Source organism: Bufo gargarizans, chromosome 4 (assembly GCF_014858855.1).
Source record: "Bufo gargarizans isolate SCDJY-AF-19 chromosome 4, ASM1485885v1, whole genome shotgun sequence".
Taxonomy (NCBI): Eukaryota; Metazoa; Chordata; class Amphibia; order Anura; family Bufonidae; genus Bufo; species Bufo gargarizans.
Genome location: NC_058083.1, coordinates 324,943,668 through 324,970,030, shown reverse-complemented (window position 1 = coordinate 324,970,030; position 26,363 = coordinate 324,943,668). Strand labels below are relative to the sequence as shown.

General features: G+C 43.5%; 1 protein-coding gene across 3 annotated transcripts in view; it reads left to right on the top strand.

The window, feature by feature from the left end:
* Positions 1-2,071, top strand: part of IFNGR1 (interferon gamma receptor 1) — a 51,925-nt gene extending 49,854 nt beyond the window's left edge. For 2 of the 3 annotated variants that reach the window (XM_044291642.1, XM_044291641.1), the window contains exon 7: positions 946-2,071. In XM_044291642.1, the coding sequence (XP_044147577.1) occupies positions 946-1,341 (396 nt within the window). In that variant the 3' untranslated portion in view covers positions 1,342-2,071. The remainder of the gene's footprint in view (positions 1-945) is intronic. The other variant, XR_006388825.1, reaches the window with a different exon arrangement.
* The last annotated feature ends 24,292 nt before the right edge of the window (positions 2,072-26,363 follow it).

Here is a 26,363-nt window from a genome sequence, read left to right as displayed (position 1 = left end):
ACTCTTCTCAGGTAGATTTGACTCTTTTCACACCTGGGCTGCAGTGATTATGAGGCTGGTTCTCAGCAACCTCTTACTTTTAGCTGAGGAGTGACACACCGCTGACATCAGCATTTCTGTCACTATTTTATACTGCCCTCAGTGAGGTCAGCAGAAAGCTGATGACAGGTTCCCTTTAAGCTAGCCATACACATTGCATAAATATTGTGCGAACCTACTAATTTTAGTGATACCAGCCTACCATGTAATGCGTATGGGAGGCTCAGGATGATGAGCTACTGCCAGAGGCGCTCAGTCTTGCCTCTATAATCCACTGGATATGCAGAGGGATCCCTGGAGTGGTGTTCTAGCTGCTTCTCAGATGAGATACTAAGCAAGTGACGAGAGAGGCTGCATACTGTAACTGAACTTGCTTAGTATCGCCTCTGACAAGCAGAGAAGATGCTGCAGTTGAATCTGCATATTGGGTATCTCTCGGTACCCGAATTATCAGCGAGAGGACTGTGCTTGTGTGCCTACCTTGACACATTTACTGAAGGTCTGCTCAATAGAAAGAGCTGATAGAAGTATGGGGATATGGTGTATAAGCATTGTTAATAAAGTTAAAATACAAAAGCTGTAATTAAGGGCTGGATTACATTTTTATTTTTTAAACAATGGGGGAGAATTAGCATTCAGTTTGTGACAAAAAAGTGGTATTAAAGTAAGTCACAAACACTTTTCAGAAAGGGGGCATCTTCTGTCTACAGGGATATCAAGAACGGCGCAGAAAATGCCGGTCTTGATAAATCTTTCCCAAGATTTTTCATGGGATAACCCATTTAAAATGGAGGCCCTAGCCCTTTGTTTCAGGTTTCCAGTTACATGCAGTGTCTTTCTTCTAAACACGTTGCCATAAAACTATTAAAACTGAATCAATCTTTTAACTGCTATTCCATTTTACAGATCTCCGTCACAAAAGCCATGACGACACGAGATTATTTGCCATCTGATCGATTGACCAAGTATGATCAAGTGTCCATATCTCCAGTTGACTCTCCTGAAGAGAAAATGACTCCAGAAGAGACAAATAAAAACCTGAATGAGTCCGATGATTCAGACACCAGAGAGAGTATTGACAATGGATATCACAGCTCTGTAGGAGAAACTGAACGGAAGTCAGATGAAGACCAGAATGGAAAAGAAGAGGCAAGCAGCGGCAAAAACTACTATCGTACTGAAAATAGTGATTCTCTCCTTGTTTGTGTGAAAGAGGAGGACGTTCCTGAGCAGGAGCCGCTCAGAGACGTAAAACCAGTAACAAACTCTTATGGATATGACAAGCCCCACTGTCCTTTGTAAACTACATGGGGTGGAGGCTGAGGTATAAAACATTGAGGAGGTCTCAAATCTAATAATTCCAGGAGCTTGGAATCCTTCTAATGTAACAAAATGGCTTCCAAGCAGAAGAAAAACATTGCTTTTAAGGGTGAGCATTTTTTCCTGGTTTTGAAGCATTGTAGAATATGGTGATGATGAAGAGCGTAATTATATACTTAACATTCACATTTACGCATGCCTATGATGAGGGGGAAAAACAAACACCTGTTGGTTCACTATCTATATACGGTTCGACCAGCAACATCTAGCATTTACATTGCGCTTTTTTCACCCACAGTACTCAGCGCAGCTTGGAATTTCCTGTTATATGTAAAGTAATGTAGCAAATGAATTAAGGCTGTCATCTAGACACTCACCCTAACACCTACTAGAGTCTCCGACAGAGGAAGCCAGTGAATCTGGAGTGTGGTAAGAAAGCTAAGTACTCAGAGGAAACCTACACGAACGAAGGGGAGAGCTTACAAACTCTATGGCAAGAATCAAACCCAGGGTCGCAGCAATGCAAGACAACAGTACGAACCACTGAGCCACTGTGGTGCTTTCCAAAGACGGTTCCTGATGATGAAGTTAGAGGGAGAGCAAATGCAGGCTTTGCTGACTCATGGGGAATGAAGTTTTTTGCCTATACAGTAAGGGCTATTTCACACGAGCGGATGCCGTGCGTGACATCCGCTCCGTGACTGACAGCCAAGACCCGATGCGGACTGCAGAGGCACGGAGCAGTAACATGACTGATAATGCTCCGTGCCTCTCTGTGATCTCTTTACTACGAAATCACAGTGAGATAAAGTTGTCACTGTGATTTCGTGGTAAAGAGGTCACAGAGAGGCACGGGGCATTATCAGTCATGTTAATGCTCCATGCTTCTGCTGTCCGCATCGGGTCTTGGCTGTCATTCACGCAGCGGATGTCACGCACGGCATCCGCTCGTGTGAAACAGCCCTTACTGTATAGGCAAAAAACTTAAAGAAATGTTCTTTGTTGCTTTTAAAGGGAACCTGTCATCAACTTTCTGCTGACCGTACTGAGGGCAGCATACCTTAGTGACAGAAATGCTGATGTCAGCGGTGTGTCACTCATCAGCTAAAAGTAAGTGGCTGCCGAGAACCAGCATCATAATCATTGCAACCCAGGCGTGAAAAGAGTCAAATCTACCTGAGAAGAGTCCTGGTTATTATAATCTCCTGCTCTCCCGTCCATCTGCTGATGATTAGCAGTTCTTTCCTAGAGAGAAAGGGAGAAAACTAGGTAGAAGACTGTCAGTCATCAGCAGGGGGAGCAGGAATTCATGAATAACCAGGACTCTTCTCAGGTGGCCAGGACTCTTTTCCAGGCCCAGTCTGCAATGGTTCTCGGCAAACACTTACTTTTAACTTATAAATGACAGACCGCTGAAATCAACTCGCCTGTCTCTACTTTATGCTGCCGTTAGTATGGGCAGCATAAAGGTGATGACAGGTGCCCTTTAAGGAGCTAATGTGACTTACTTGTGGCTACTTTGTAGCTGTATTAGTTTGATTCCGTTGTTGCATTATTATTTTATTTTTTTGTACAACCTATATGATTAACTTCTAAAGTATCACTCCTGCTTGTACTACATTTGTCAGTCTTTTGAATAGGCATGTTTTGTGAGATTTACAAAGCAAACTCTGCACCAGATTCATTATATGGTTTAGACACCTTTTACACCTCACTAGACTGATTTGTACAGTCCCTAGTGACGGTGATGTGACTAACAGGAGTTGTAAAGTGTGCCATATATTTTTTGGGTGCAAAATATTGGTGTAAAGTAAGCCAGCCAGAGGAGGGGGTAAGGAAAACTGTTGGACGTGTCTAGCCAACTGAGCCAAATGTATCACACAGTGCCACCGTAGTAGGTTTAGGAAAGCTTCTACCGGTCTCATCTAGTTTTATGCTGTGTAAATATGTCAGTATTAGTAAATCTGTAATTATTTTTTTTTTATAATATTGTTTTCCTCTCTAACTGACTTGTCATAGCCTTGTATCCTATGCCATAGAGCCCACTCAGGACACCCTGAGCTCACATAATCCCAGGGAGTAAGCAGCAGTGAAGACAGAGCTACTGTAAAACACATCTATCACCATGCTGGCTAATCCATTTGTGTATATGCAGATTAACCCTATGTCTGTGGTTACATACACCAAGCAATGCATACTTTGAAGCGTGGAATATTTTCATGTAAGCCATATAATGCAGACATGTAGTGAAATTGCTCAGGATTTTCTTTGAATGAATAAAATTATATATTTTTTTTCCTGTTAATATATTTAAGGAAATTGCATAATTGTAAAGAATATTTACACTGACATTTCTGCTTTTATAATTTCCGAAAAATTCCCTATTATTTTTTATTATTTTTTTTTTTTTTTTTTTTTTAAATGTTGGATAGTTGCAGGACTGAACACTTTTCAGGAGGCAATAAATGGGGAAAATTTCTGCTGACTTATGGTTGGAATTATATATTGCCCAGATTCAAAAGAGAACAAACTGACTCCTGTAGCAGTGCATTTCCTAAAGGGTACATAAATGTTAAACTGTTTCCTAATAAAATTAAAGAATCCTGTATTTTTTGTGACATCCGCACTTTTCTCACATAAAAGCAGGTCCCCTACTACTACTACTAAAGAAAAAAAATCACTTCCTAACAACTTGACAGTGCATTATCAGTGAACTTTTAGACTAAAAGTGGTTGGCCCACCTGGGGTATGGATGGCATATTGTTAGTATATCCCATTAATGTCCGATAGCCGTGGGTTCCACCAGGCCTTTCTGCTGCCTGAGGCGAAAACTAAAATGGCGCCCCTCCCTGCCCAATATCAATTTCTTAACCTGGCCCCTTCCCTTCAGCCCATGGCCTCTGGCTGCCCCTCTCTTGCCCCTGAGGTGATTTCCTCACCTGGCCTCATTGGTGGAGCACCCCTGGGTCCCACCTCAAAGTGGGCGTGCTCTCCATTCATCAGTATAGGGATTCCAAAAATAGCCTAGCAAGCGTGCTTAGCTATTTTCAGAAGTCCCATCGCAGTGAATGGAGAGCGCACGCCACAAGTGTGACCATGTCTTCGTTCCTCACTGATGGAAATAACCGAGCCAGCGCTTGGCTATTTTCAGAACTCCCAGTGGTGAACAGAGGTTGTTGGCCTAATACTTGTTTGGCTAGCTGATATCTGTCTTGACCCTAACATGCATGAGAAAAAAAGGATCAGGCATATTGAAATCCAACAGCCTGATCCTTCTCTCCCCTGTCATCTTCTGGGTAGAGTTTAAACTCAATCATACACATTAATTGGTTGAATGGTTTTGCTGAAATTGGCGGGTTCAGCCTACATTTATTTATTTATTTTTGAGACAAACAAAGCAGTGTCCCTCCCCATACCCAAGCGTCCTAGATCAAAGGAGAACATCTCCAAAAGTCCTCTCCAGAAAGAGTTCGGTACAGAAATAGTTATACAGTACAGCTGGACATCCGGTACATAATCCTTAAGAACATATCACATGTCATCATTTCAAATACATCAGTACATTACACTGCAGCGTAACAGAGCATATATTTATATAAGCCTACATTAATTTTAATATGCATGACCAGCATTACACCATGCCTCAGCTAGCAGTGCTATATCACTTCTATTAGTTACTGGCGTCATTACTTTGATTCATGTTTAACTCTTTTCTTACCACGCCACATAAATCAATGGGCTGAAGAACAGTCCCTGTGTCTCCAGACCATTAATTAAGGTAATGAGTTTGATGACACTGCGCTCCCTTGCACACTAACCACCTGATCCTGTACTCTGACAGAGAACTGGGCAACAACACCTCCTGCATCACTGTTCTTGGGGTCCCTGAAACACACTCTGTATAACGGCCACATTTTCTGTACCGACTATAGCTTGTCTGAGCCAAACCGACTGCTCCATAGTGAGCTATGATGCTGTGAGTTCCAGCCCGAATGGCAGGGGTAGACTGCCCATAGTCCATTACAGGGTGATTCCCAGTCGGTCGTTTGAGATCCCTGCACAACCTCCGGTCAGGTACATAACAGTCTGGGGCCATCAGGTGCTTATGTGTCCAGGTGGCAGCCGCTGGTCTCCTCCTGGATTGAACTGTCTCACCGTCCTCAGGATGATGACATAGTTGAATACTGCATTGGGTAATAGGAGCCTTCCTGCCCCACTGCACCATCATTGCATGCATTTTTAAGGGTGTGTATATGTGTGAGTGTGAGAAAGAGGGGTTGTCAGGGTTTTTTGGTTGTACAATATGCCGCAACTAGGGTGGCTACACTTTTTTCTGACTTGGGGGTGAGCCCTAAAATGCACCATTTTGTACTAAAATTGCACACCAATTATGGCGTAAACATTTTGGCTCATAGTAAGCCAATAGTTGGTATAGAGTCAGACAACATTTCTACCCTTGTTCCACATTTATCATCCATTCTAAGTATATGCCATCTATAGGATTAGTAAATCTGGTGCAGGGAAGAAGTGCCACCTGGATGTGAAGACGACGAATCGGCTGAGGAAGTGACATTCCGGGTCATGGCATTCTTGTGAATATCACTTTTGAAATGTACCACCTACTTGCAGACCAAATACTCTCTTTCTGAGTAACTATTGCCTAATGGTGGCCTGCCACATTGCAAAAAATTGTTTGATAAACATAACAAAAGTTCAAGTTGTTGACATGACCTCAAAATTGCCTTTGTAATCAGCAGCAGGTGTTTACTGTAACATACAGCAAGGATACTGCTGTAACAGCTCCCATCCTGGCCATTTAGCCCCTTAGATGCCAGGGTTAGCCCCACGATGCAGTCACTTGGTGGCAATAGTTTACCACGGCAGCCACAAGCCTAACATCCAGTATGTGAAATGCTACAGTATAAAACATTGCACTAATATTCAATACTGGGTAAAAAATAACTTTGTAACGATGGAATGTATAGGTATATCAGAAGCAGCCTTTATCAGAATTTGAGGAGTCACAAAATGATGATGTCAACCAAAAGAGCAAAAAATTATGCAGCGGCTATTTTTTTCATAAATGAACTGTCTATTATCAGGCTAGTTTTACATGTAGTTTAAAAAAAAAAAATTTTTATTTTTTTTGTGACCTTTTTTAGGCAAAAAAAAATGTGACCCCCAAATGGTAACTGTATATCTATAGGAATGACAACATGCAGTACCCTGACATTTCAATTTTTTTTATTTTGTGTTAGTTTTTCATACCCTGCCTTCCTGGAGCCATAACTTTGCTGGGTAAGTTTGACTTTCTAATAGCAACGTTTTTATTGCACAGGGAAGCTGAAAAAAATGGGTAGACTTGGTGAAAAAAAATATATATTCCTTTTTATTTTATTTAATTTTTTAAAAAAAAATTAATGGCATTTCCTATGCAGTAAAACTTACCTGTTCATCTTTTTAGGCCAGTATGGTTACAGTGATACCACATTTGTATCATTCTCCTTGTGTTTTAACTTTTTTTTTCTTCTTTTTTTTTTCGCATTGCCATATTTTGACCCCCATAATTTTTTTATATTTATGACGCTGTGGGGAGGGGGGGGGGGCTCTTTTTTGCGGGGTGAACTGTAGTTTTCAGTGATTCGGTGTGTGTATGCATTTTTGGATAATTTTCTATTCAATTTTATTTGGGTGGAGATGAATTGGGGAATCCACTATTTTATTTTAATTTTTTTCCTGTTTTGGTGTTGGCTGTACAGGATAAATATGTTTTATATTTTAATGTTATGTGCATTTTGGGATGCGGCGGTTCAAATGTTCTTAATTTTAATTTTTTTTTGTTTATTTTTATTAAGGGGAAAGGGGGGTAAAGTTCTATATTTTATTTTTTTAGACTTCAAGTGTTGAAAAAAGTTGCAGCGTCACCCGCAATGCTAGGTAGGCTGGTTACCATGACGGCCTGCTATTGGCAGCTCCCCCTGTCGCTGGATGTTTTGATCCGCGCGATGGGAGCTGCAGTGGCAGCCGTGCAGGGGAGCAGGTAAATATGCTCTCCTAATACGCCTTCTTATCTTATCCATAAAACATTAGTCTCTCTGATACCAGATTAACCGAGGAACCATTTCTGCAAACCCCATTTACCGTGGTAGGAAACAAAGATTTGAGAGAAGCTAGATTGCGCTTCATTTCCCAAACCAAATCCAATGTTCTGATTTTAACCACATCATTACCTGCCACATGCAAAATTAATAAATGAGGGACAGGCCCCAAAACTGATAATCTTTGAACTGCAGAAACTACATTACGACACTCTTTATACCTCTTGCTCCCCACCATAGAACTAGAAAGTCATTGTGATTAAAAGAAAGATTTTCAGAGTAAGTGCAGAGAGCAGCCCTCTTCTGAGCCCAGTGGATGAAAGAATGGCCCATAATCCACACGACTAACTGCACCTAAAGGAACAAATTATTACTCTAATAACAACAAGGACAGGTGCACTCTGCGATCTTCCTAAGCCCTCAAACTAATGTTAAAATTGAGAGATTAGCAAACATGTCCTATCAGGAGGACATTTCTGAGCCGGAGCATTGCGCCGAGGTTTCTCAAGTAGCTTGGGTCCTAACACTCACCTACCTGAGCCATATGGGCAATACCAGGGGCCAGTGGGCAAATTACAGGAGTGTGAAGACCGACTCACAGACAACTCACCAGTTACCTCCAGCATGTGACCATGCTTGCAATGGGAGGAGGGAGGAGTCTGCGAGTCCCACTCAAGACTGGCTGATAAGGCCCAGGCCCACAGGTGCACCTAAATATCACCTACAATGCTCAAAAAAGCATCCACACAGAGAATTATTATAATCAATTCATTCCTTTATTAGACATCCATCGACGGTATAGCATTAAAACATACATGAAAACAGCAATCATGGGAACACGACGGTGTTACAAATTAATGTATAAAAACAGAGAAAGCTCCAGACTAAAAAGTTTCTGCCTTGTGAGGGCTGCACTCAGGCTCACACTTCCTTAGTTGGTTGTAGTGTTTTATTATGCATGCTCTGGGTGTATTTTTGCTATATGTGCCCCACTAAGCTGACTGCCCCAAGTGTGTATGGGGGGGATACTAGTTTCTTTTTGGTCTGGAGCTTTCTCTGTTTTTATACAATTATTTGTTTTCATGTATGTTTTAATGATATACCGTTGATGGATGTCTAATAAAGGAATTAATTGATTATAATAATTCTCTGTGTGGATGCTTTTTTGAGCATTGTAGGTGATATACGATTAACTCTAGGCGAGATATTCATGATAATTTTGTTTTAGATGCACCTAAATGTAGCCTGTGGATGGAAAACGGACACATTCAAAATTGGAGTTTATACACCTCCATATACAAGCAAACTAACAAGAATAGCGTGATGTTAAACAGGCAGGAAGTGCTCAAACCCGTATGCAGGTGTGTGTGTGTGTGTGTGTGTGTGTATATATATATATATATATATATATATCTATATGGAGCAAATCCTGCACTTGTGGCCCATTGGTAATGGCAATCCCCAGCAAAAATGCATACAAATGGAGGATGCCCGCAGCGGACCACAAGTACCACAATAAACATCCTACACGAGGTAGCAATTATGTGGATGTGAGAACAAATATAACAATCTAATAACAACAAGGACAGGTGCATTCTGCGATCTTCCTAAGCCCTCAAATTGAGAGATTAGCAAACTTGTCCTATCAAAAATTTATAAATTACAGACAATTCAGGACGAATATATAACATATAATAATCGGAAACCTACCTCCCAACAAATAAGACTCCTCTAATCCCAATGCAGCAGCTTGAGTAGCAGCCCCACTCCGAAAAGAATAGGAAGAGAATCTCTGGCCTTCCAGACCCAAACAAGACTTTTTCAGAACCGCATTAAATTAATGCGCTGTTAAAGGAGACATATCCTTATGAATAAACAACAAACCCGCCACAACTGGACAAATTGCTAGCCACTGAGTTCTATTCTTCACAAGACAAGTAACCGAATTAGGGAGGCAATTCAAACGAATCCAAGAACCCTTACCTAACTGATCCGTCTTGGAACGCCGTAAGAAAATGTTAAGGGATGAACTTTCTAACACTACATCAGATTTCAGGAAATCGCCAGACCCTTTATTAGAGGACGCCACTAACTCTCCTATCCTGAATGCTGCAAAGAAGGCGAGAACAAAAGGAAGCTCTAAACAAACACAACTGAAAACTATTAGAACAAACTCTCTAACACAACCCATAACTGACTTAGGCTACTTTCACACTCGTGTTTGGTGAGGATCCGTCATGGATCTGCACAGACGGATCCGTTCAGATAATACAACCGTCTGCATCCGTTCAGAATGGATCCGTATGTATGATCTTTAACATAGCCAAGATGGATCCGTCTTGAACACCATTGAAAGTCAATGGAGGACGGATCCGTTTTCTATTGTGCCATATTGTCAGTGAAAACAGATCCGTCCCCATTGACTTACATCGTGTGTCAGAACGGCTCAGTTTTGTCAGATGGACACTATGTTCGCCTCCAAAGCAAAATGGAGACGGAACGGAGGCAAACTGATGCATTCTGAGCGGATCCTTTTCCATTCACAATGCATTAGAGCAAAACTGATCTGTTTTGGACCGCTTGTGAGAGCCCTGAATAGATCTCGCAAACGGAAAGCCAAACGCCAGGGTGAAAGTAGCCTTAATAGCAGAGGAGAAATTGGACGCATATTATCCACACCGGAAAAATTCTTCTTGTAACCCTTCAACATCTGCTTAATCGGGAAATAAACAAAAAATTGAGGAAACACCTGCTAACATTCTATTAAGAGAAGAATAAGGCTAACATTTTAAAGAGGACCTTTCACCTGGATATCCTTTAATCTAATTATTATCCTACCTTATAGTGCGGCCCCCACTGATGTCTTGGCATTTTTTTATTTTTTTTTCTAAAGAATCCCCCGTTCGTCCGCTGTGGTCCCCTTATCTTTTGGCGTCTCATATGCTAATGAGGTGACTCGGTTATACTTGACGTGGACTTGTATTTCTCCTGGGCGCAGTTATTTTCTCCCTGGCTGCGAGCGCATCCAATCAGAGCGCCCCGCTCTTAGCAGGGGGGAAAAGGAGCTCAAGTTCTCGTGGGAACTTGAGCTCCGCCTCCCTGGCTAAGAGCAGGGCGTTCTGATTGGATGTGCGCTCACAGCCAGGGAGAAAATAACTGCGCCCAGGAGAAATACAAGTCCACGTCAAGTATAACCGAGTCGCCTCGTTAGCATATGAGGCGCCGAAAGATACGGGGACCACAGCGGACGAACGGGGGATTCTTTAGAAGAAAAAAGTGCCAAGACATCAGTGGGGGCCGCACTATAAGGTATGATAATAATTAGATTAAGGATATCCAGGTTAAAGGTCTTCTTTAACATTAAATTACTAACAAACAACAATAACATCTTCAATAAAATAATCAGTTTTAAATAAATCACAAAAGAGTGTCCACTCCTTCCATGTGGAAGAGTAACTGGCCCATATTTTAGGAGCGCGAGACATCCGAATGCTATCTGATATTGGTCCAAAAGCAGGTTCCATAAATGCGATGGACAAGGATTGCCCTGCGCTGCATCTGGAGCCAATTCTCTGAACCTTTCCCACTGGCAACACATTCTTTGAACCTTGAAGAGAACTAGCTTTTAACCAAATATTTAATGTAAGACAACATAACACTAAATGACTTAGTAACTTAGCAACCAAGGGACATTTTTATAGACAATGCATTTACTGCAAATGTCACTCCCTTATTGTCTGTATGTAACAAGATTCTCATGTTCCTAAACTGACTTCCCCATATAACAATAGCAACCAATACTGGAAACCACTCCAATTAAATAATTTTCTTATGAAATCTTCTATCGATCCACGACTGCGGCCATAATTCAGCAGACCATTGCCCTTTAAAAAATGCGCCATATCCCATGCTACCCGCTGCATCCGTAAAAAGAGAAAGAGCATCACTGTCTTTAAATTCCTCTTGCCAGCAGCTCCTACCATTAAAGAGCTTAAAAATTAAATCCATAATCTCAAATCATCCTTCAGAGCCGCTGCCAAGCGAATATGAGAGTATGGCGACTTGAGACCAACAGTAGCCGAATAAAGACTCCTAGAAAAAATTCTCCTCATCAGAATAACACGAGTTGCAAATGTTAAAAGACCCAACAAAGACTGTAACTCTGTTAGGGTCCATTCACACGTCCGTTGTTTCTTTCCTGATCTGTTCCGTTTTTTGCGGATCAGATCTGGACCAGTTCTGTACCCATTCATTTTCAATGGGTCCTGAAAAAAATCTGACATTGTGCTGTCCGATTTTTTTTTTTTTTTTCAGGACTCATTGAAAATGAATGGGTACAGAACTGGTCCAGATCTGTTCCGCAAAAAACGGAGCAGATCAGGAAAGAAACAACGGACGTGTGAATGGACCCTTAGAGTCACTTTCCTTCTCTGCAACATGTTAACAAGTAGAATTTTGCATGCGGTAAACGAAATTCCATGCGCTCAGAGTCAATAATAATGCCCAAAAACGACAGCTGCATAGCCTAACGTTTTTTTTTTCATTTGCTAATGGGATACCAAATAAATCGGCTACTTTAAAAAATGTATGCCATAATCTTATCACAAACATCAGATGCAGCAGGACCTATAAACAAAAAATCATCCAGATGGTGGAGAACAGCGCCACAAGGCATCTCTCTCTCCACTACTCAATGAACAAAACTAGCAAAGGCCTCAAAATAATAACAAGATAACGAAAAACCCATAGGTAAAAACTTATCATAAAAATAAAAACCATCAAATTCAAAACCTAACAAATTATAACCAACACGGTTAATCGGAAGCTAACGGTGATGACCTAAAATTTGCAAAAGGAGGAGAAGGTAAAACGGGCCAGCAATCCTATCGCTCTGCAATTCCTTTAGGCAATTTCAAAGTACAAAGCGACAGACTTCAAGTTCCCAACAACCTCACAGCCCACCCCTTTGAATTGCAGAACCATAAAACCCGATGAAAAACCATTATACAGCAGCTGAGCCTTCGTTCTGTCTGGATTAAGAGCGAGCCAGGGGAGCATTCTTTGCAGCTTCACTTGAGTCCTTACTTTTGCACAACAGGTCCTTTGAACCAAGCTGCTGTGCTCCAGACTGATTTGCTCTTTTGAAACATTTACAGATGGGATGGGTGCCCCCACAAAAGGAACACTCATGCCTGTAGTGACAGTTATTTAACCATTTACGTGAACCTTCATTAAAGCAAAGCACACCCCTTTACGGAGAGACCTTTGACCAACAATATTTTGTCTGCTGAATGAAGAGTGCTGTGGCAACATGAGGTTAATCCACAAACCTACATCCTTAACACTCCCTCTAAGCCAGGCATCCTCAAACTGCGGCCCTCCAGCTGTTGCAAAACTACAACTCCCAGCATGGCCGAACAGCCTACAGTTATCAGTCTACAGCAGGGCATTGTGGGAGTTGTAGTTTTACAACAGCTGGAGGGCCGCAGTTTGAGGATGCCTGCTCTAAGCGATGGGTGAACTGCCAATTTTTGACAGAAAGATTTGTCATACACAAACCAAGCCATATTGGCAAAAATGGCAGTAGGCTTCCAAAACAATGTCAACATGCTGGAAATAACCCACAGCATTTATTACGGAATTTTTCCCCTAAAACTGCTGCATAAATACAAAACGCCTGAAGTAGGGGTGGGCAATATGGCCTAAAATCTGTTGCGATATCATTTTAAGCATGTGCGATATATTGTTTTCAATATTTGGGGGGGGTTAAACATTTTTTTTTTTTACTTTTTATTTAATAACTATTAGCCCCCTTAAGGGCTAGAACCCTTGTCATATTCACCCTAATAGATCTCTATTAGGGTGAATAGGACTTTACACTCTCCCTGCTGCCTTGTGCTTTGTGCACACAACAGCAGGGAGCTGACCATGGCAGCCAGCCTCTGATGTGCCCCCCAGCCTCTGATGTGCCCCCCAGACTCTCCCTCTTATCAGCCCCCTCTGGTAACTCAAACCCACCCCCCCTCCCTCCCCAATATTAATCATTGGTGGCAGTGGCCACTGGGTCCCCCTCCCCCCCCCATCATTGGTGGCAGTGGGAAGTGCGCCCCCCCCTCCCTCCCCAGTATTGATTATTGGTGGCATGGGCCCCCTTCCCCCCCCCCCCACATCATTGGTGGCAGCAGCAGTACCGATCGGAGTCCCAGCAGTATAATTGCTATAAGCATTAGCAATGCGCCACACAGACAGAAGAAGGAGCGCCCGGCGGCCACGGCGCACGTGAGTATAATGCTGCTCACTGACATACCATGGCAGCCAGGACTTCAGTAGCGTCCTGGCTGCCATGGTAACCGATCGGAGCCCCAGCATTACACTGGTGGTCATATCGCAGTCCGGCGATATAGGCGATATGCACAAAATCCATATCGTGGCACAAATTTATATCGCATATCGCCTATACCGCCCACCCCTAGCCTGAAGCCAATGAAACGACCTAGGAAGACCTCTTTTCCTATCATCCTCAACCTTGTCATCTTTCTCTTTTAATAAATGTTTCTTAACTAACGGCAACAATGACATTAAGTTCAGAAACTCTAAACGCCAAATGTGCTCTTTAGTTTGTGCACTTAGCTGAAAACCTAAAGGGGTTAACTCACAAGGGATAGCATCTTTAACACACGTCTGTGAAACACCTAGATCCTTATCCAATAAAAGTACCTCAGACCCATGTGACTTAACCCCTTCAGGCATAAACACTGAAGAATTAACAGAATTAAATACAGGTTGCACATTGGCAGGACCTCCACTAGGTGGCACCGACACATTTGCAATAGAATTAGAAACAGGATGAGGATGAAACATAGACAGCAGAGAGAAAAGCTCATCAAAGAAATTAGAGGGACAAGAAAGGTTAGGGACAGATGGAGTCACATGGATGGTATCACCACTGGGCTCTCCATCCTGAAGAGAGGCTGCAGGTGCAGAACCTCGCTTCTTTATCAATCTAGGCACAGAAGATCGTTGCAGCTGCTCAGAACCATGAGCCAGCTGATTGGCACTGCAATCTTCACCTGTGACCACTAGGGGGCTCCAGATTCTTTAAGAAGCGACACGTGGATTTCGGTCTTCATCCTCCCTTCTTCTAGCCAGCTGATCTACATCCCGGGCAGCTGACCGCCGCCGCTCCGCTCCCGTACTTGATGAGGAGCACACATAGCCTGTGCTGCTTGCTGGTATGAGGAGGAGGTGTATAAGCGCGCCGGCTTCTCTTCACACGCTTAGCAGGGACTTCAGGCAGGGCTGCTTCTCCCGTCTCCAATGCCGCTGCATCTTCAATCCTGGCCGCTTCAGCTGACACAGCTGCTGTAGAATAAGCTGAGGATCCCTGTACAGAGCTGATGATTCCGCCGCAGACTCATCCAGAAGACAGCGCTGAAGCCACTCTACGCCACCCGCCGACTCCACTCTTAGCCGCTGATGTAGTAAGTCTTCCATGTTTGGGTAAGAGGTATTAAAGGCACGGTATCATAACTCTTCTGTGACCCAACTGACACGAAACACCAGATAACCGGTTTTAAATAGAGGAATCCTTCCCGCCATTAGAGATGACAACAAATAACAGCTGTCAGATTTTCCCGCTCTGGTTCTGTAACACCCCAGAGTGGCATTACCACCCTCTACGCTTCTCTACTATCTGCTATGGTTAATATATTGTCATCATATGTATTTATTCCAGGTTCAAAACACTATGCATATCTTTTTTTCCTCTAATGTTATGTTCAAGCGTAATGTGCCTGGTTCACCAGCAGATTGCGGCAGTTATGGCAGAGTTAGTTTACCTAGAATGGAACCTTCTATTCATTCTATCCCTCTCTAGAGAGGGAGGAGTTTTAGTTAGTGAGGAGCAGTCTGCAGGATCCCCTCGATGGGGTAAGAAGCAGGCTCTCGTCCCTGTTGGACGGGCCCTGCCAAGGCCAGCAGAGCACCATCAGCTCTACTGGAACAAGAGAGCAAAGAGCCACAGAAGCCAGGAGGAAAGGTTCCCTGGATAAAGATAAAAGATACAGATCAAGATAAAGACTACAGAAAGCTAAGTACAGCAGAAAGGAAAAGTTTCTATTTAATCCTATTAGCACAGCAGAGCTAGAAAGTGACAGATGTAGTAGAGCCGAATGTGTTTGCCTGCTAGAGTTTAAGCCAAAGCCTGCTGGTGACCAAGATAAAGTTGGAAGATTGTTCCCTGATGCAAGTTTATTCAAGTAAAGCTGTTATCAACTTTAATACAAGTCTGGACTGTATTTCTTTCATCATTCCTTCACGAACTATTCACCCTATTTGCACTGCTGCGGACGACTGCACCTGGTGTTCCAGGATATCCATGTAGGAGCACCATGACATGTGCACAGCCACACCTAAAGGGACATTTTAGGCTACCCTTACACCACTCTGGCATTCCTACACCTGGGTTCCACCATTACTTAGGGGGACTCTGTCCCTCGTTGCTGAAATGCAACTGGCGCCATGACCCCAATTTTTTTTTTAAAGGGGACCCCATGGCAGTACCCCACCATCATGTCCATTGCAGTTCAAACATCCAATAAAAACCCTAGCAACCAGGGGCAGATTAGAACAACAGGCTCATACTTCAGTACAGCTGACCTCAAGTTGACCCCATCTCCTCAGGTTCAATTACCTGCAATATATGACTCCACATAGATACAGTGAGGAACAAAAGTATTTGAACACCCTGCGATTTTGCACGTTCTCCCACTTAGAAATCATGGAGGGGTCTGAAATTCACATTGTAGGTGCATTCCCACTCTGAGAGACAGAATAAAAAAATAAAAAAACAGGAATTCACATTGTATGATTTTTTTAAAGAATGTATTAGTCTTGCACTGCTGAACATAAGTATTTGAACACCTGAGTAAATTAGTGTTAATATTTAGTACAGCAGTCTTTGTTTGCAATTACAGAGGTCAAACTTTTCCTGTAAATCTTGACCAGGTCTGCACACACTGCAACAGGGATTTTGGCCCACTCCTCCACACAGATCTCCTCTAGAGTTTCAGCTCCCTCCAAAGATGTTCTATTGGATTTAGGTCTGGAGACTGGCTAGGCCACTCCAGAACCTTGATATGCTTCTTACAGAGAAGCTGTGTGCTTCGGGTCGTTGTCATGTTGGAAGACCTAGCCACGACCCAACTTCAATGCTCTGACTGAGGGAAGGAGGTTGTTGCTCAAAATCTCACAATAAATGTCCCCATTCATTCTCTCCTTAATACAGTGCAGTCGTGCTGTCCCCTTTCTCAGAAAAGCACCCCCCAAAGCATGATGTTACCACCTCCATGCTTTACAGTAGGGATAGTGTTCTTGGGATGCAACTCATCCTTCTTTTTCCTTCAAACATGAGTGAAGTTTAGATCAAAAAGTTCTACTTTGGTCTCATCTGACCACATGACTTTCTGCTATGCCTCCTCTGGATCATCCAGATGGTCATTGGCAAACTTCAGACGGGCCTGGACATGTGATGACTTGAGCAGGGGAACCTTCCGTGCAATGCATGATTTGAAACCATGACGGCGTAGGGTTCTACCGACAGTGACCTTTGAAACTGTGGTCCCAGCTCTCTTCATGTCATTGACCAGCTTCTCCCTTGTAGTTCTGGGCTGATTCCTCACCTTTCTTATCATCAGTGATACCCCACGAGGTGAGATCTTGCATGGAGCCCCAGTCCGAGAGAGACTGACAGTCGTCTTTAGCCTCTTCTATTTTCTAGAAATTGCTCCAACAGTTGATCTATTTGCACCAAGCTGCTAGGCAATTGCTCTGTTGCCCTTTCCAGTCTTGTGGAGGTCCACAATTTTGTCTCTGGTGTCTTTTGACAGCTCTTTGGTCTTGCCCATGGTAGTAGTTGGCATCTGCCTGACTGTGGGGTGGACAGGGGACTTTAAAGAGCTCAGACAGGTGCTACTAAGTTGAATAATGAGTGGCGTAAAGGTGGACTTTTTAAAGGCACGGTAACAGGTCTTTCAGAGCCAGAATTCTTGCAGTTTCTCAGGTGTTCAGATACTTATGTTCAGCAGTGCAAGATAAATAGATTCTTTAAAAAAAAATCATACAATGTGATTTGCTTTTTTTTTTTTTTATAATTTTGCCTCTCAGAGTGGGAATGCACCTACAATGTGAATTTCCGACCCCTGCATTGTAGGTGCAAGTGGGAGAATTTGCAAAATCGCAGGGTGTTCAAATGCTTCTGTTCCTCACTGTATATGAGAATGGGGATGAGGGGGGGGGGGAGAAATAGCAATAAACACGAAAAATTTACAACCATATAATTCCGAAACCACAAAAAAATAGGGATGTGTCGCCATGTGTCCCCACGAGTGAAAGCTCTGAGGGGACCCTGACATTTGCTGTCATAGAACTGCCAGGAGTAGCTGAGCACACTTGCTTGGCAGTTTTTGGGATGGCAGTGAATGGCTCAGCTATTTTTTGAACTCTCATAGTGGTTAAAGGACAGCGGTCGCACTGATCTGCTTGCTGTCCCTTTACTTGGAGATCGGAGCGGGTCTCAGGGTGGAGATGGGAAAACCCCTTTAAACAACCCTTTTTACACCTTAGACAACATTGGCCATATAGATGTACTGTAGATGCAGCGCCGCTCTGATAATACCACACAACTTTTGACACCATTTATCTCTTCTATAGTCATGAACTGCTCTATGCTCCACTAACAACAATGTACTTGTGAGCAGCCATTCAGCACCCTAATGTAGATATCTGTTCTATAGACAAAGATTCAGGCAGAAAATATGGGGGAGATTCATATTCCCATACATCACAAAACTGGCGTAAAAATGGCACTTACACCAAAATTTTGGGCTAGTACCGTTTCTACACCACCCTCGCTACTGTCTGAAAACGGGGAGAGGTGCAGATGGGGCCATTGGTCCCGGCAGATCTATTTTCATTTACACCACTTTTCTGGCATTAATGATGACTGAAATCTATGGCAGCTACAAGCTGGCGTAGATTTAATTTTAGGAACACAGAGGATGTGTGTCACGTGCCAGAGGCCCAAGACAGACCTCCGGGACGTCATGCAAACAGGACACAGGCAAAACAGACCAATAACCCACAGAGAACTTTATTACAAGTGTAAAAGCACATGACAGTAAGCAGGTTATGCAATAGTGGTAGCACTGCCACAGAACCAAGTGCACCGGCAGACCAGAGGCAAAACCAAGAGCCCCTGGTGGTGGGGATGAACTGGGCAGAGGGCTCACTGGTCGCACCTCCAGGAAGGTCCTGGTACACTTGGCCGCTACCTGCAGAGAACCAGGCTGGTGAAACCACAAGCGGAAAGACAACAAAACTGGAACCCAAGAAAACACAGGACATGGAACAGACAACCAGCACAGAAGTAGTTGCCTGGACCCCAAGCGGAATGGAAGCATGGCGGTCTCAGGCAGAGCTGCACACAGACTAGAGATTCTCCCTCCAGAGAACCCAGGGGCTCTCTCACAAAGGGAGAACAAACACAGGATAGGAACAGAAGCAGAAAGGAACTACAGGCAGACAAGACCAGAGACATGAGCCACAGAGATGCAGCCTGGGATTTCACAAACACAGGCCATAGTTCACACACCGCAGCCAGCATGTAGTCTCAAGCAACCAGCATACACAGGTGTCAGCTTGCAGCCAGTATGCAAGGGAGCCTGCAGCCAGTCTGCACAGAGAAGCAGACACTGATAAGTACTGCACAGAGAAGCAGACACTGGGAGAGAAAACATTCATCGTCAGTAGTTTCACAAAACACTGCAGCCAGCACGCAGCCTGAAGCAACCAGCATACACAGGAGACAGCCTGCAGCCAGTACGTGAGAGGGCATGCAGCCAGCCTACATGGCCAAAACTGTCACAGTGAACCGCACCGTGACAATGTTCTTAATTTATGACAAGGTTTCTCATCACAAATTGAGCGCATCCTCTGGCAGTGCAGGGATTAGTTCGTAATAGTTTCAGGATCATATCACTGGATTGGGGACCCAGCCACTAAATAGGCCAGCACTTTTTCCTATAGTGTGCAAGCATGACCACACTGATGGACTGTAGGGTGGTTGTAAACATGGAAACTAAGTGTATAATGTGATGGAAAAATAATCAAGCCAGCCAAGGAGGCAATATGGACAATCACAATATGTTAATAAGTGCCTTGTATTAACTTACTCTACATAATAAAGTCTATTTGCCAGTGAGACAACCCCTTTAACCACCTGACTGTCCCACCCAAGCTCAACTCGGTCTGTGGGAAAAGTACTTAAAGGCTATGCGTATGATCAAATGTGGTCTATTTGATTGTATGTACCAAATGTTCTACTGGAGGTCTATATGTCAGTGAAACTAGCCAAAAACTGAGAACAAGAATGAACTCTCATCGACACACAATAAAAAAAGAAAGGAAAGATTTGCCTCTACCTAAACACTTTTGCAACCATGACCACATCACAGACCTGAAAGTATTGATATTAAAGGGGAATTTCAAATCACAGAGGGACAGGATAATCTGGGAATACAAGTTCATGATAACCTTTGACACACTCAGATCAGGGATGAATTTGTCTCATGGATTTATTTCCATCTACCTCTCTTAAGGAATGTGGTCCTCAGATCTCTTGGGTTCATAGCATTCATTGACAGGACATCAATTAGAGGACAATACAACTTTCACACTTATCTATTATCCTCATGTAGAATTGCTCCAACAATTTACTGTTACAACTGTTTGTTTCCTCTTCCACTCATATTCATCTGATTTACATCACTTGTCTCATCTTCTTCATTACCCCTATGTACTTGGTGTATAAATATGTGAATCTTCAGACACCGTCTTAAGTGACACCTGATAAAGAGGTACAAGTAGTTTCGAAAGCTAGCAATTTTGTCATCATCTTTTCAGTTAGTCATTAAAAGATATCAACCACTCTCAATCTTTTTTCATCTTAAAGGCTATGTACACCTTTGGAGGCAATTTTTTAATGATTGCATGTTAATCATTTTTGGCAAAAAATATATTTTTTTAAATACCGAGTTGTTCTGTCACAAAGGGTTAACTGTTATTCTAGCTGTATGACTGGTACTTTCACTTTGTGCAGGTACAACCATTATCTCTAAACTACTGAGAGGTCAAACACTTATTTAAGCCACATTCTTGTCAGTAAGATAAGAACTGAGCTATAAGTGTTTATAAGGGCAGAAATAAAGAGCCCCTCAGCTCCCCTGACAATGCAATAATAAAAAATAAAAAAAATTGTCCCCAAAGGTGTACATAGTCTTAACTGTTCTACCCGGGCAGAAATGGATGGGGGAGGGCTGCTTTAGCTGCTATCTCCTGAATAGTAGCAGCTAGAAGCATGGAACTGGTCTTGTTTGAAAGATGGCATTCCATACAAGCACGACTTTTATACCGAAATAACAGCTAAAGTCGAAGCTAAACAGGAGATATCACTGTTCGAAATCGAGTTGAGAAAAGTTGTGGGTAAAACCTGCTTTTGCTTTCACTTTCAGCTGTATTCACTACATCCTGATTTCTATCAGGGATATCTTCCCATGTACTGAAGATATTGCTGTCATTCTGGCATTGTTTGATACAAATGTGGTACCAAAAGCTGGTACCAAACTAGAGCTAAAAAATAAATAAAAAATTGGAAGAAAAAAAAAGTTATGATTTCTAGAACACAAAGGGGATAAATATTATTGGTCCTTAAGGCTAAAAATAAGGGGTTAAAATGCAATAGTGCAATGGTGTCCCCTGAGTTGGAGAGACACATATTAAAAACCCACCTTTTCTGAAAAGCCTACAACCAGTGACCTTCCTGCCTCTATACCGCCATGACCAACTTCACTCTCACCTACTGTATCCTTCTCCTATACCATGTAGATTGTAAGCCCTCACGGGCAGGGCCCTCTCTCCTTCTGTACCAGTCTGTAACTCGTCTTGTTCATGATTAGTGCAATTGTCTGTATTATGTATGTATACCCCTTTTCATATGCACAGCGCTATGGAATGAATGGGGCTTTAATAATAAATAATAATAATAGGGAGGGTTTTTACAATTTTAACGTGACTGGGTATCAGGGGCAGAAAACAAAAACGAAAAGTGGCCTCATGTCCAATGCAGGTCCAAATTGACAAAAGACTAGACAATACAAGTAGGCAGGGCCGACAGAAATAGGCAGGACCTGCAATACCATAGTGCTGCACAAAATACCGCCCCAGCAGAAGCAAATATCACAGTGCAGCACAAAATACTGCCGCCCTTGCCACAGTATGAAACTGTATCACTGTCCTGAGGATGGTGATACAGTTGAATTCAGGAGGGCACTTGTGGCTGTTGGTAAGGTGCATAAGTACCTGATGCTCCTAGTGTTAATTAACGCTGAGAGCATCAGATCATTATGTACCCGGCTGGCTGCCATGTGGAGGGCTCTATGATGTAGGTTCTTTGGTCAGTCTGCTCCCACTTGGGTATGTACTATAGCTATAGTCACAATGGTAAATGGATGCTTAGGTAATTTGTGAAAAATGCAGAAGAAACTGGTCAGTGTTCTTTATACTAACCAGAATGCTTACACTAAATTCTTTGTACAAAGGGAAGGCCATGCTTTTATAAGTCATTTATTAATAGTTCCCTTGTACTTGGACAACACAATATGTTATTGTGCTGGGAGTTAATGTGAATACACTAAAAGGATCACATATACCGACGGTATTTGCATAAATTACTTCTGCATATGAAACAATGTGCTGTGTGTTTATCAGGTTAGGCAGGTGTTGATTCACTTAAAATATGTAAAATACCTATATACTGTATAACTCCAGTCTACTGTAAAATAGTAACAATTCTACATTCATTTCAGTAAAAACTTTTACTTTCTAAACATTTTTCAGATCTCATCCTGTAGCTTATTAAATGAGTTTTCTGATTTATTTTAAAAGCTCCCCAAAGCCCTAAATGTGATAAAGTGAAAAACTATTGTACTGTATAGTCAACAATCTGCTGATGTTTCCAGTGTGCCGTCACAGTCCTCACATCTGGACTGTGTTTACAGGCTGTAGTGGGGACATAGTTGTATATGGCACATGACAGCTGCAGCCAGTCACTGGACTCAATGGTCTTGTGCTGTGCACTTCTGAGATTTAGTGCAGCAGTCAGGTGCTGTATATGGCTGCTTCACCACTTCAGCCTGTAAAAACAGACAAGAAGTGAGGATTGGATCAGCAGTGCAGGGGATTAAAGGGGTATTCCGGTAAAGTAACTTCATTTTTGGAAAAACTGCATTAAGGCTGCAAGCTGTGACCCAACCAAATGGATTGCAAGGTAAAATGAAGCTCTGGTTATATGCATAGGTATTATGCATATAACCAGAGCTTCATTTTACCTTGCAATCCATTTGTCTAGCTCCTGTGTGAGCCTGCAACACGAGACTTTAAAGACTACAACCCCCACAATCCCCAGCTATCCTGCTGTGAGTGTTGATGTTTAGTGATTGGCTGCCTGATATCACAGCTATACTCAGTAATCAGCAGCACACTAACACTCCCCTTGTTTCACAAGACACTTGGCTAAAGGACCTAACACACTGAGCATGCTCGACCTAACAAAGGCTCAGAACTACAGGTCGATGCCATGGAAACACAGTGGGTAGCAGAGGAAGAAAACTACTTTTATAACTACTGAACGGTACATATGTGAAATTTACATTATATTAGGTAATTATTGATGATGAATTAGTCTAAAACATAAGTTATATTTATGGTAACCCGAATCCCCCTTAAAGAGGAACAACCTGCAGCCTGCGTGAGTGCAACAGATGGCTAAGTATTAGCCCAACTAGCTTTCTTCTACATGGCAGAAGAAAGGAAGAGTTTTGTAAAAATCCTGGAGAACCCCTTTAATGAGCTGCGGTCTACTGATGTGTGATGTAGCTGTCCAGCACTCCTGTTGAGCATTTAATGAAGTAGCAAACTGATGTGACGATCAGGAGGGTCCCTGTCATACTTCAGGCTGAAGACACTACGCATCATCTCCTCTGGAGCCAGGGGTGTATCTATCACAAGGCAAACAAGGCATTTGCCTAGGGCGGCATTTGAAAAGGGGGCGGCAAAATGTCTTGTTTGCTTAGTGATAGTTACACAATATGCTAAATATATTTTTTGCCCCTTGTCTGATCCTTCATAATGCGAGCAGCATCGCCAGCGCCGCATAGTGAAAGAGTTGAAAAACTTACTTCCTCCCCCTCCTGACTTCCTCCCGACCTCCCCTGCCTTTTGTGTCCTCACGTTGCCGTCGTGACGTCACACGGAGATGGAGTCACGGGCCGGAAACTCTAGGGTGAGCCTTATCTCCTCCAACTGCAGAGCGGATCCTGCACACGGTCACCGTGAACACTGAGGCCAGGCCCCGGCCACCAATGCACTGATCCCTGAGCCTGCTGTCTTCAAAAACTGTAAGTACTTAAATTACAGTAATTCACAAAAAATCTATTACTTAGTTGTTTTATGGGGTAAGGGGGTTGGGACCCGTTGGGTGGTTAGAGGGGGGAGAATTAGGGAGGGATTAATACTGTACTAACTCTAGCTGCACATTGTTTTTTAACAAGGAAGGGGTGGGTCAAATTTATATTAGGGGGGTGCCCGAGTTTAGTCTTGCCTAGGGCAGCACAAAACCAAGATACACCACTGTCTGGAGCAGTGATGTAGTGTAATTATAAGTACTAGCCTCATTCAAGTGAATGGAATAAGTGCTTGTCCTTACACTCCACCGCCGAAACTTCTGAGAAGACAGGCACTGTAATGAACAGAAAGCAGAACTCGCATGGAGCCCTGCCTCCTCTTCCAACAGCTGATGGGCTGGCATGGCGCGTGCTGAACCCCACCACCAATCTCACATTGATGATTATCCTGACGATAGCTCATCAACAGAGCCGGTGCAACCATATAGGCGAACTAGGCATTGGCCTAGTGCGCCAGCCTGCTGGGGGCGCCCTGGTGGGCTCCCGCTGACTGGGGCTGCAGCCCTGAGCGAGCGGCTCTTGAGCTGCCCCCAGCGCCGTTACAGGGGGGCCAGGAAGTGGAGGTCCTTCTTAAATATGGCAGAGCAGGCATCTGCTTTCCCTGATGGCAGGTGCCTGCTCTGTCAGTAAATTACCGGAGGAGAGGAGGCGGGCGGCAAGGGAGGCTGTTCTAGCAGCTCCCCACCCCTCCCTCATGCGCCCTCTGTGATGCCGGAATATGACGTCATTCCGGCCCCGGCATACTAAACGGCGTGCTGGAGGACTGAGGAGCTGCACTACATTGGACCCCAGGGAAGTGAGTGTTCAAGTGTTTGATGAGTGTCTGCCTGTGTATTTATGTCAGTGAGTGAGTGTATGTCTGTCTGTCTTTCTGTCAGTAAATGTATGTGTGTCTGTCACTGTTGTTCTGATTGCCTGATTGGAGTCGGGAAGGAATTTTTATTCCCCTAAAGTGAGGAACATTGGCTTCTACCTCACAGGGTTTTTTGCCTTCCTCTGGATCAACTTGCAGGATGACAGGCCGAACTGGATGGACAAATGTCTTTTTTCGTCCTTATGTACTATGTTACTATGAGTGTCTGTGTGTGTATGTCAGTGAGTGTGGATGTCTGTTGGGCAGTAAGTGTCTGTGTGTTTGTCAGTGAGTATGTGTATGTTTGTCAGTAAGTATATGTGTGTTTGTCTGCCAGTGAGTGAGTGTCTGTCAGTGAGTTTCTGTGTGTTTCAGTGGGTAGGTGTATGTCTGTCAGTCAGTGTATGTGTGTCTGTCAGTGAGTTTCTGTGTACGTCATTTAGTGAGTGTCTGTGTGCGTGTCTGTCTGTCAGTGTGTGTGTGTGTGTGTGTGTATGTCTGTCTGTCAGTGACTGAGTGACATGAGGGGGCGGCAAAATGGATCTTTGCCTAGGGCGGGAAAAATTCTTGCACCGGCCCTGGTCATCAATATATATGGCTTGCACAACCTCCTTTAACCCCAGAAGTGGCCACTTTAAAGAGGACCTTTCATAGGTCCAAAGAATATGAACTTAGTAGCAGGCTACATAGAGTGGCGCCCAGGGATCTAAGTGCACTTACTATTATTCCTGGGCACCGCTCCGTTCGCCCGCTGTGGCCCCCTGTAATTTCTCAACATTTGGTGCAAGTAGGAGACGCCAGTGTCTCTCCTGCTCCCTGACAGCAGCGCTGTCCAATCGCAGCGCAGAGCTCAGAGCCAGGGAGAAAAAAAAACCTCCCTGGCTCTGCACTGCGATTGGACAGGGCTGCTGTCAGGGAGAAGGAGAGACACTGGCGTTTCCTACTTGCACCAAATGTTGAGAAATGACAGGGGGCCACAGCGGGCGAACGGAGCGGTGCCCAGGAATAATAGTAAGTGCACTTAGATCCCTGGGCTCCGCTCTATGTAGCCTGCTACTTAGTTCATATTTTTTGGACCCATGAAAGGTCCTCTTTAAAGCTGGTGCCCACGTTTCAAACAGCAGCGACCTGCAGCGGATGTATGTAATCAGCCCTACGGTTCATCACATACATTTAACCCCTCAGATGCCATGGTCAAATGTGACCACAGCATCTGAGCAGTCCAGAAGCGGGAGCCTTGTGCTCCTGCGCCCTTAATAGCATTCTCCTGCTGAGATTTTGGAACCTGTTATGGTGTATTAATAGCCGGAAGCCTCAAGCAGGCATCGGTAGCTATTACTAGAATGTACCAATACAGGCCAGCAGGTAGCAGCACTGTTCTGGTATATTGTAAATGGAGTGTTCTATGATGGCTATTTAGCCATCACATGACACAACAGACAATCTAATGATTGCCAGTTATAATCAACCAAGGTG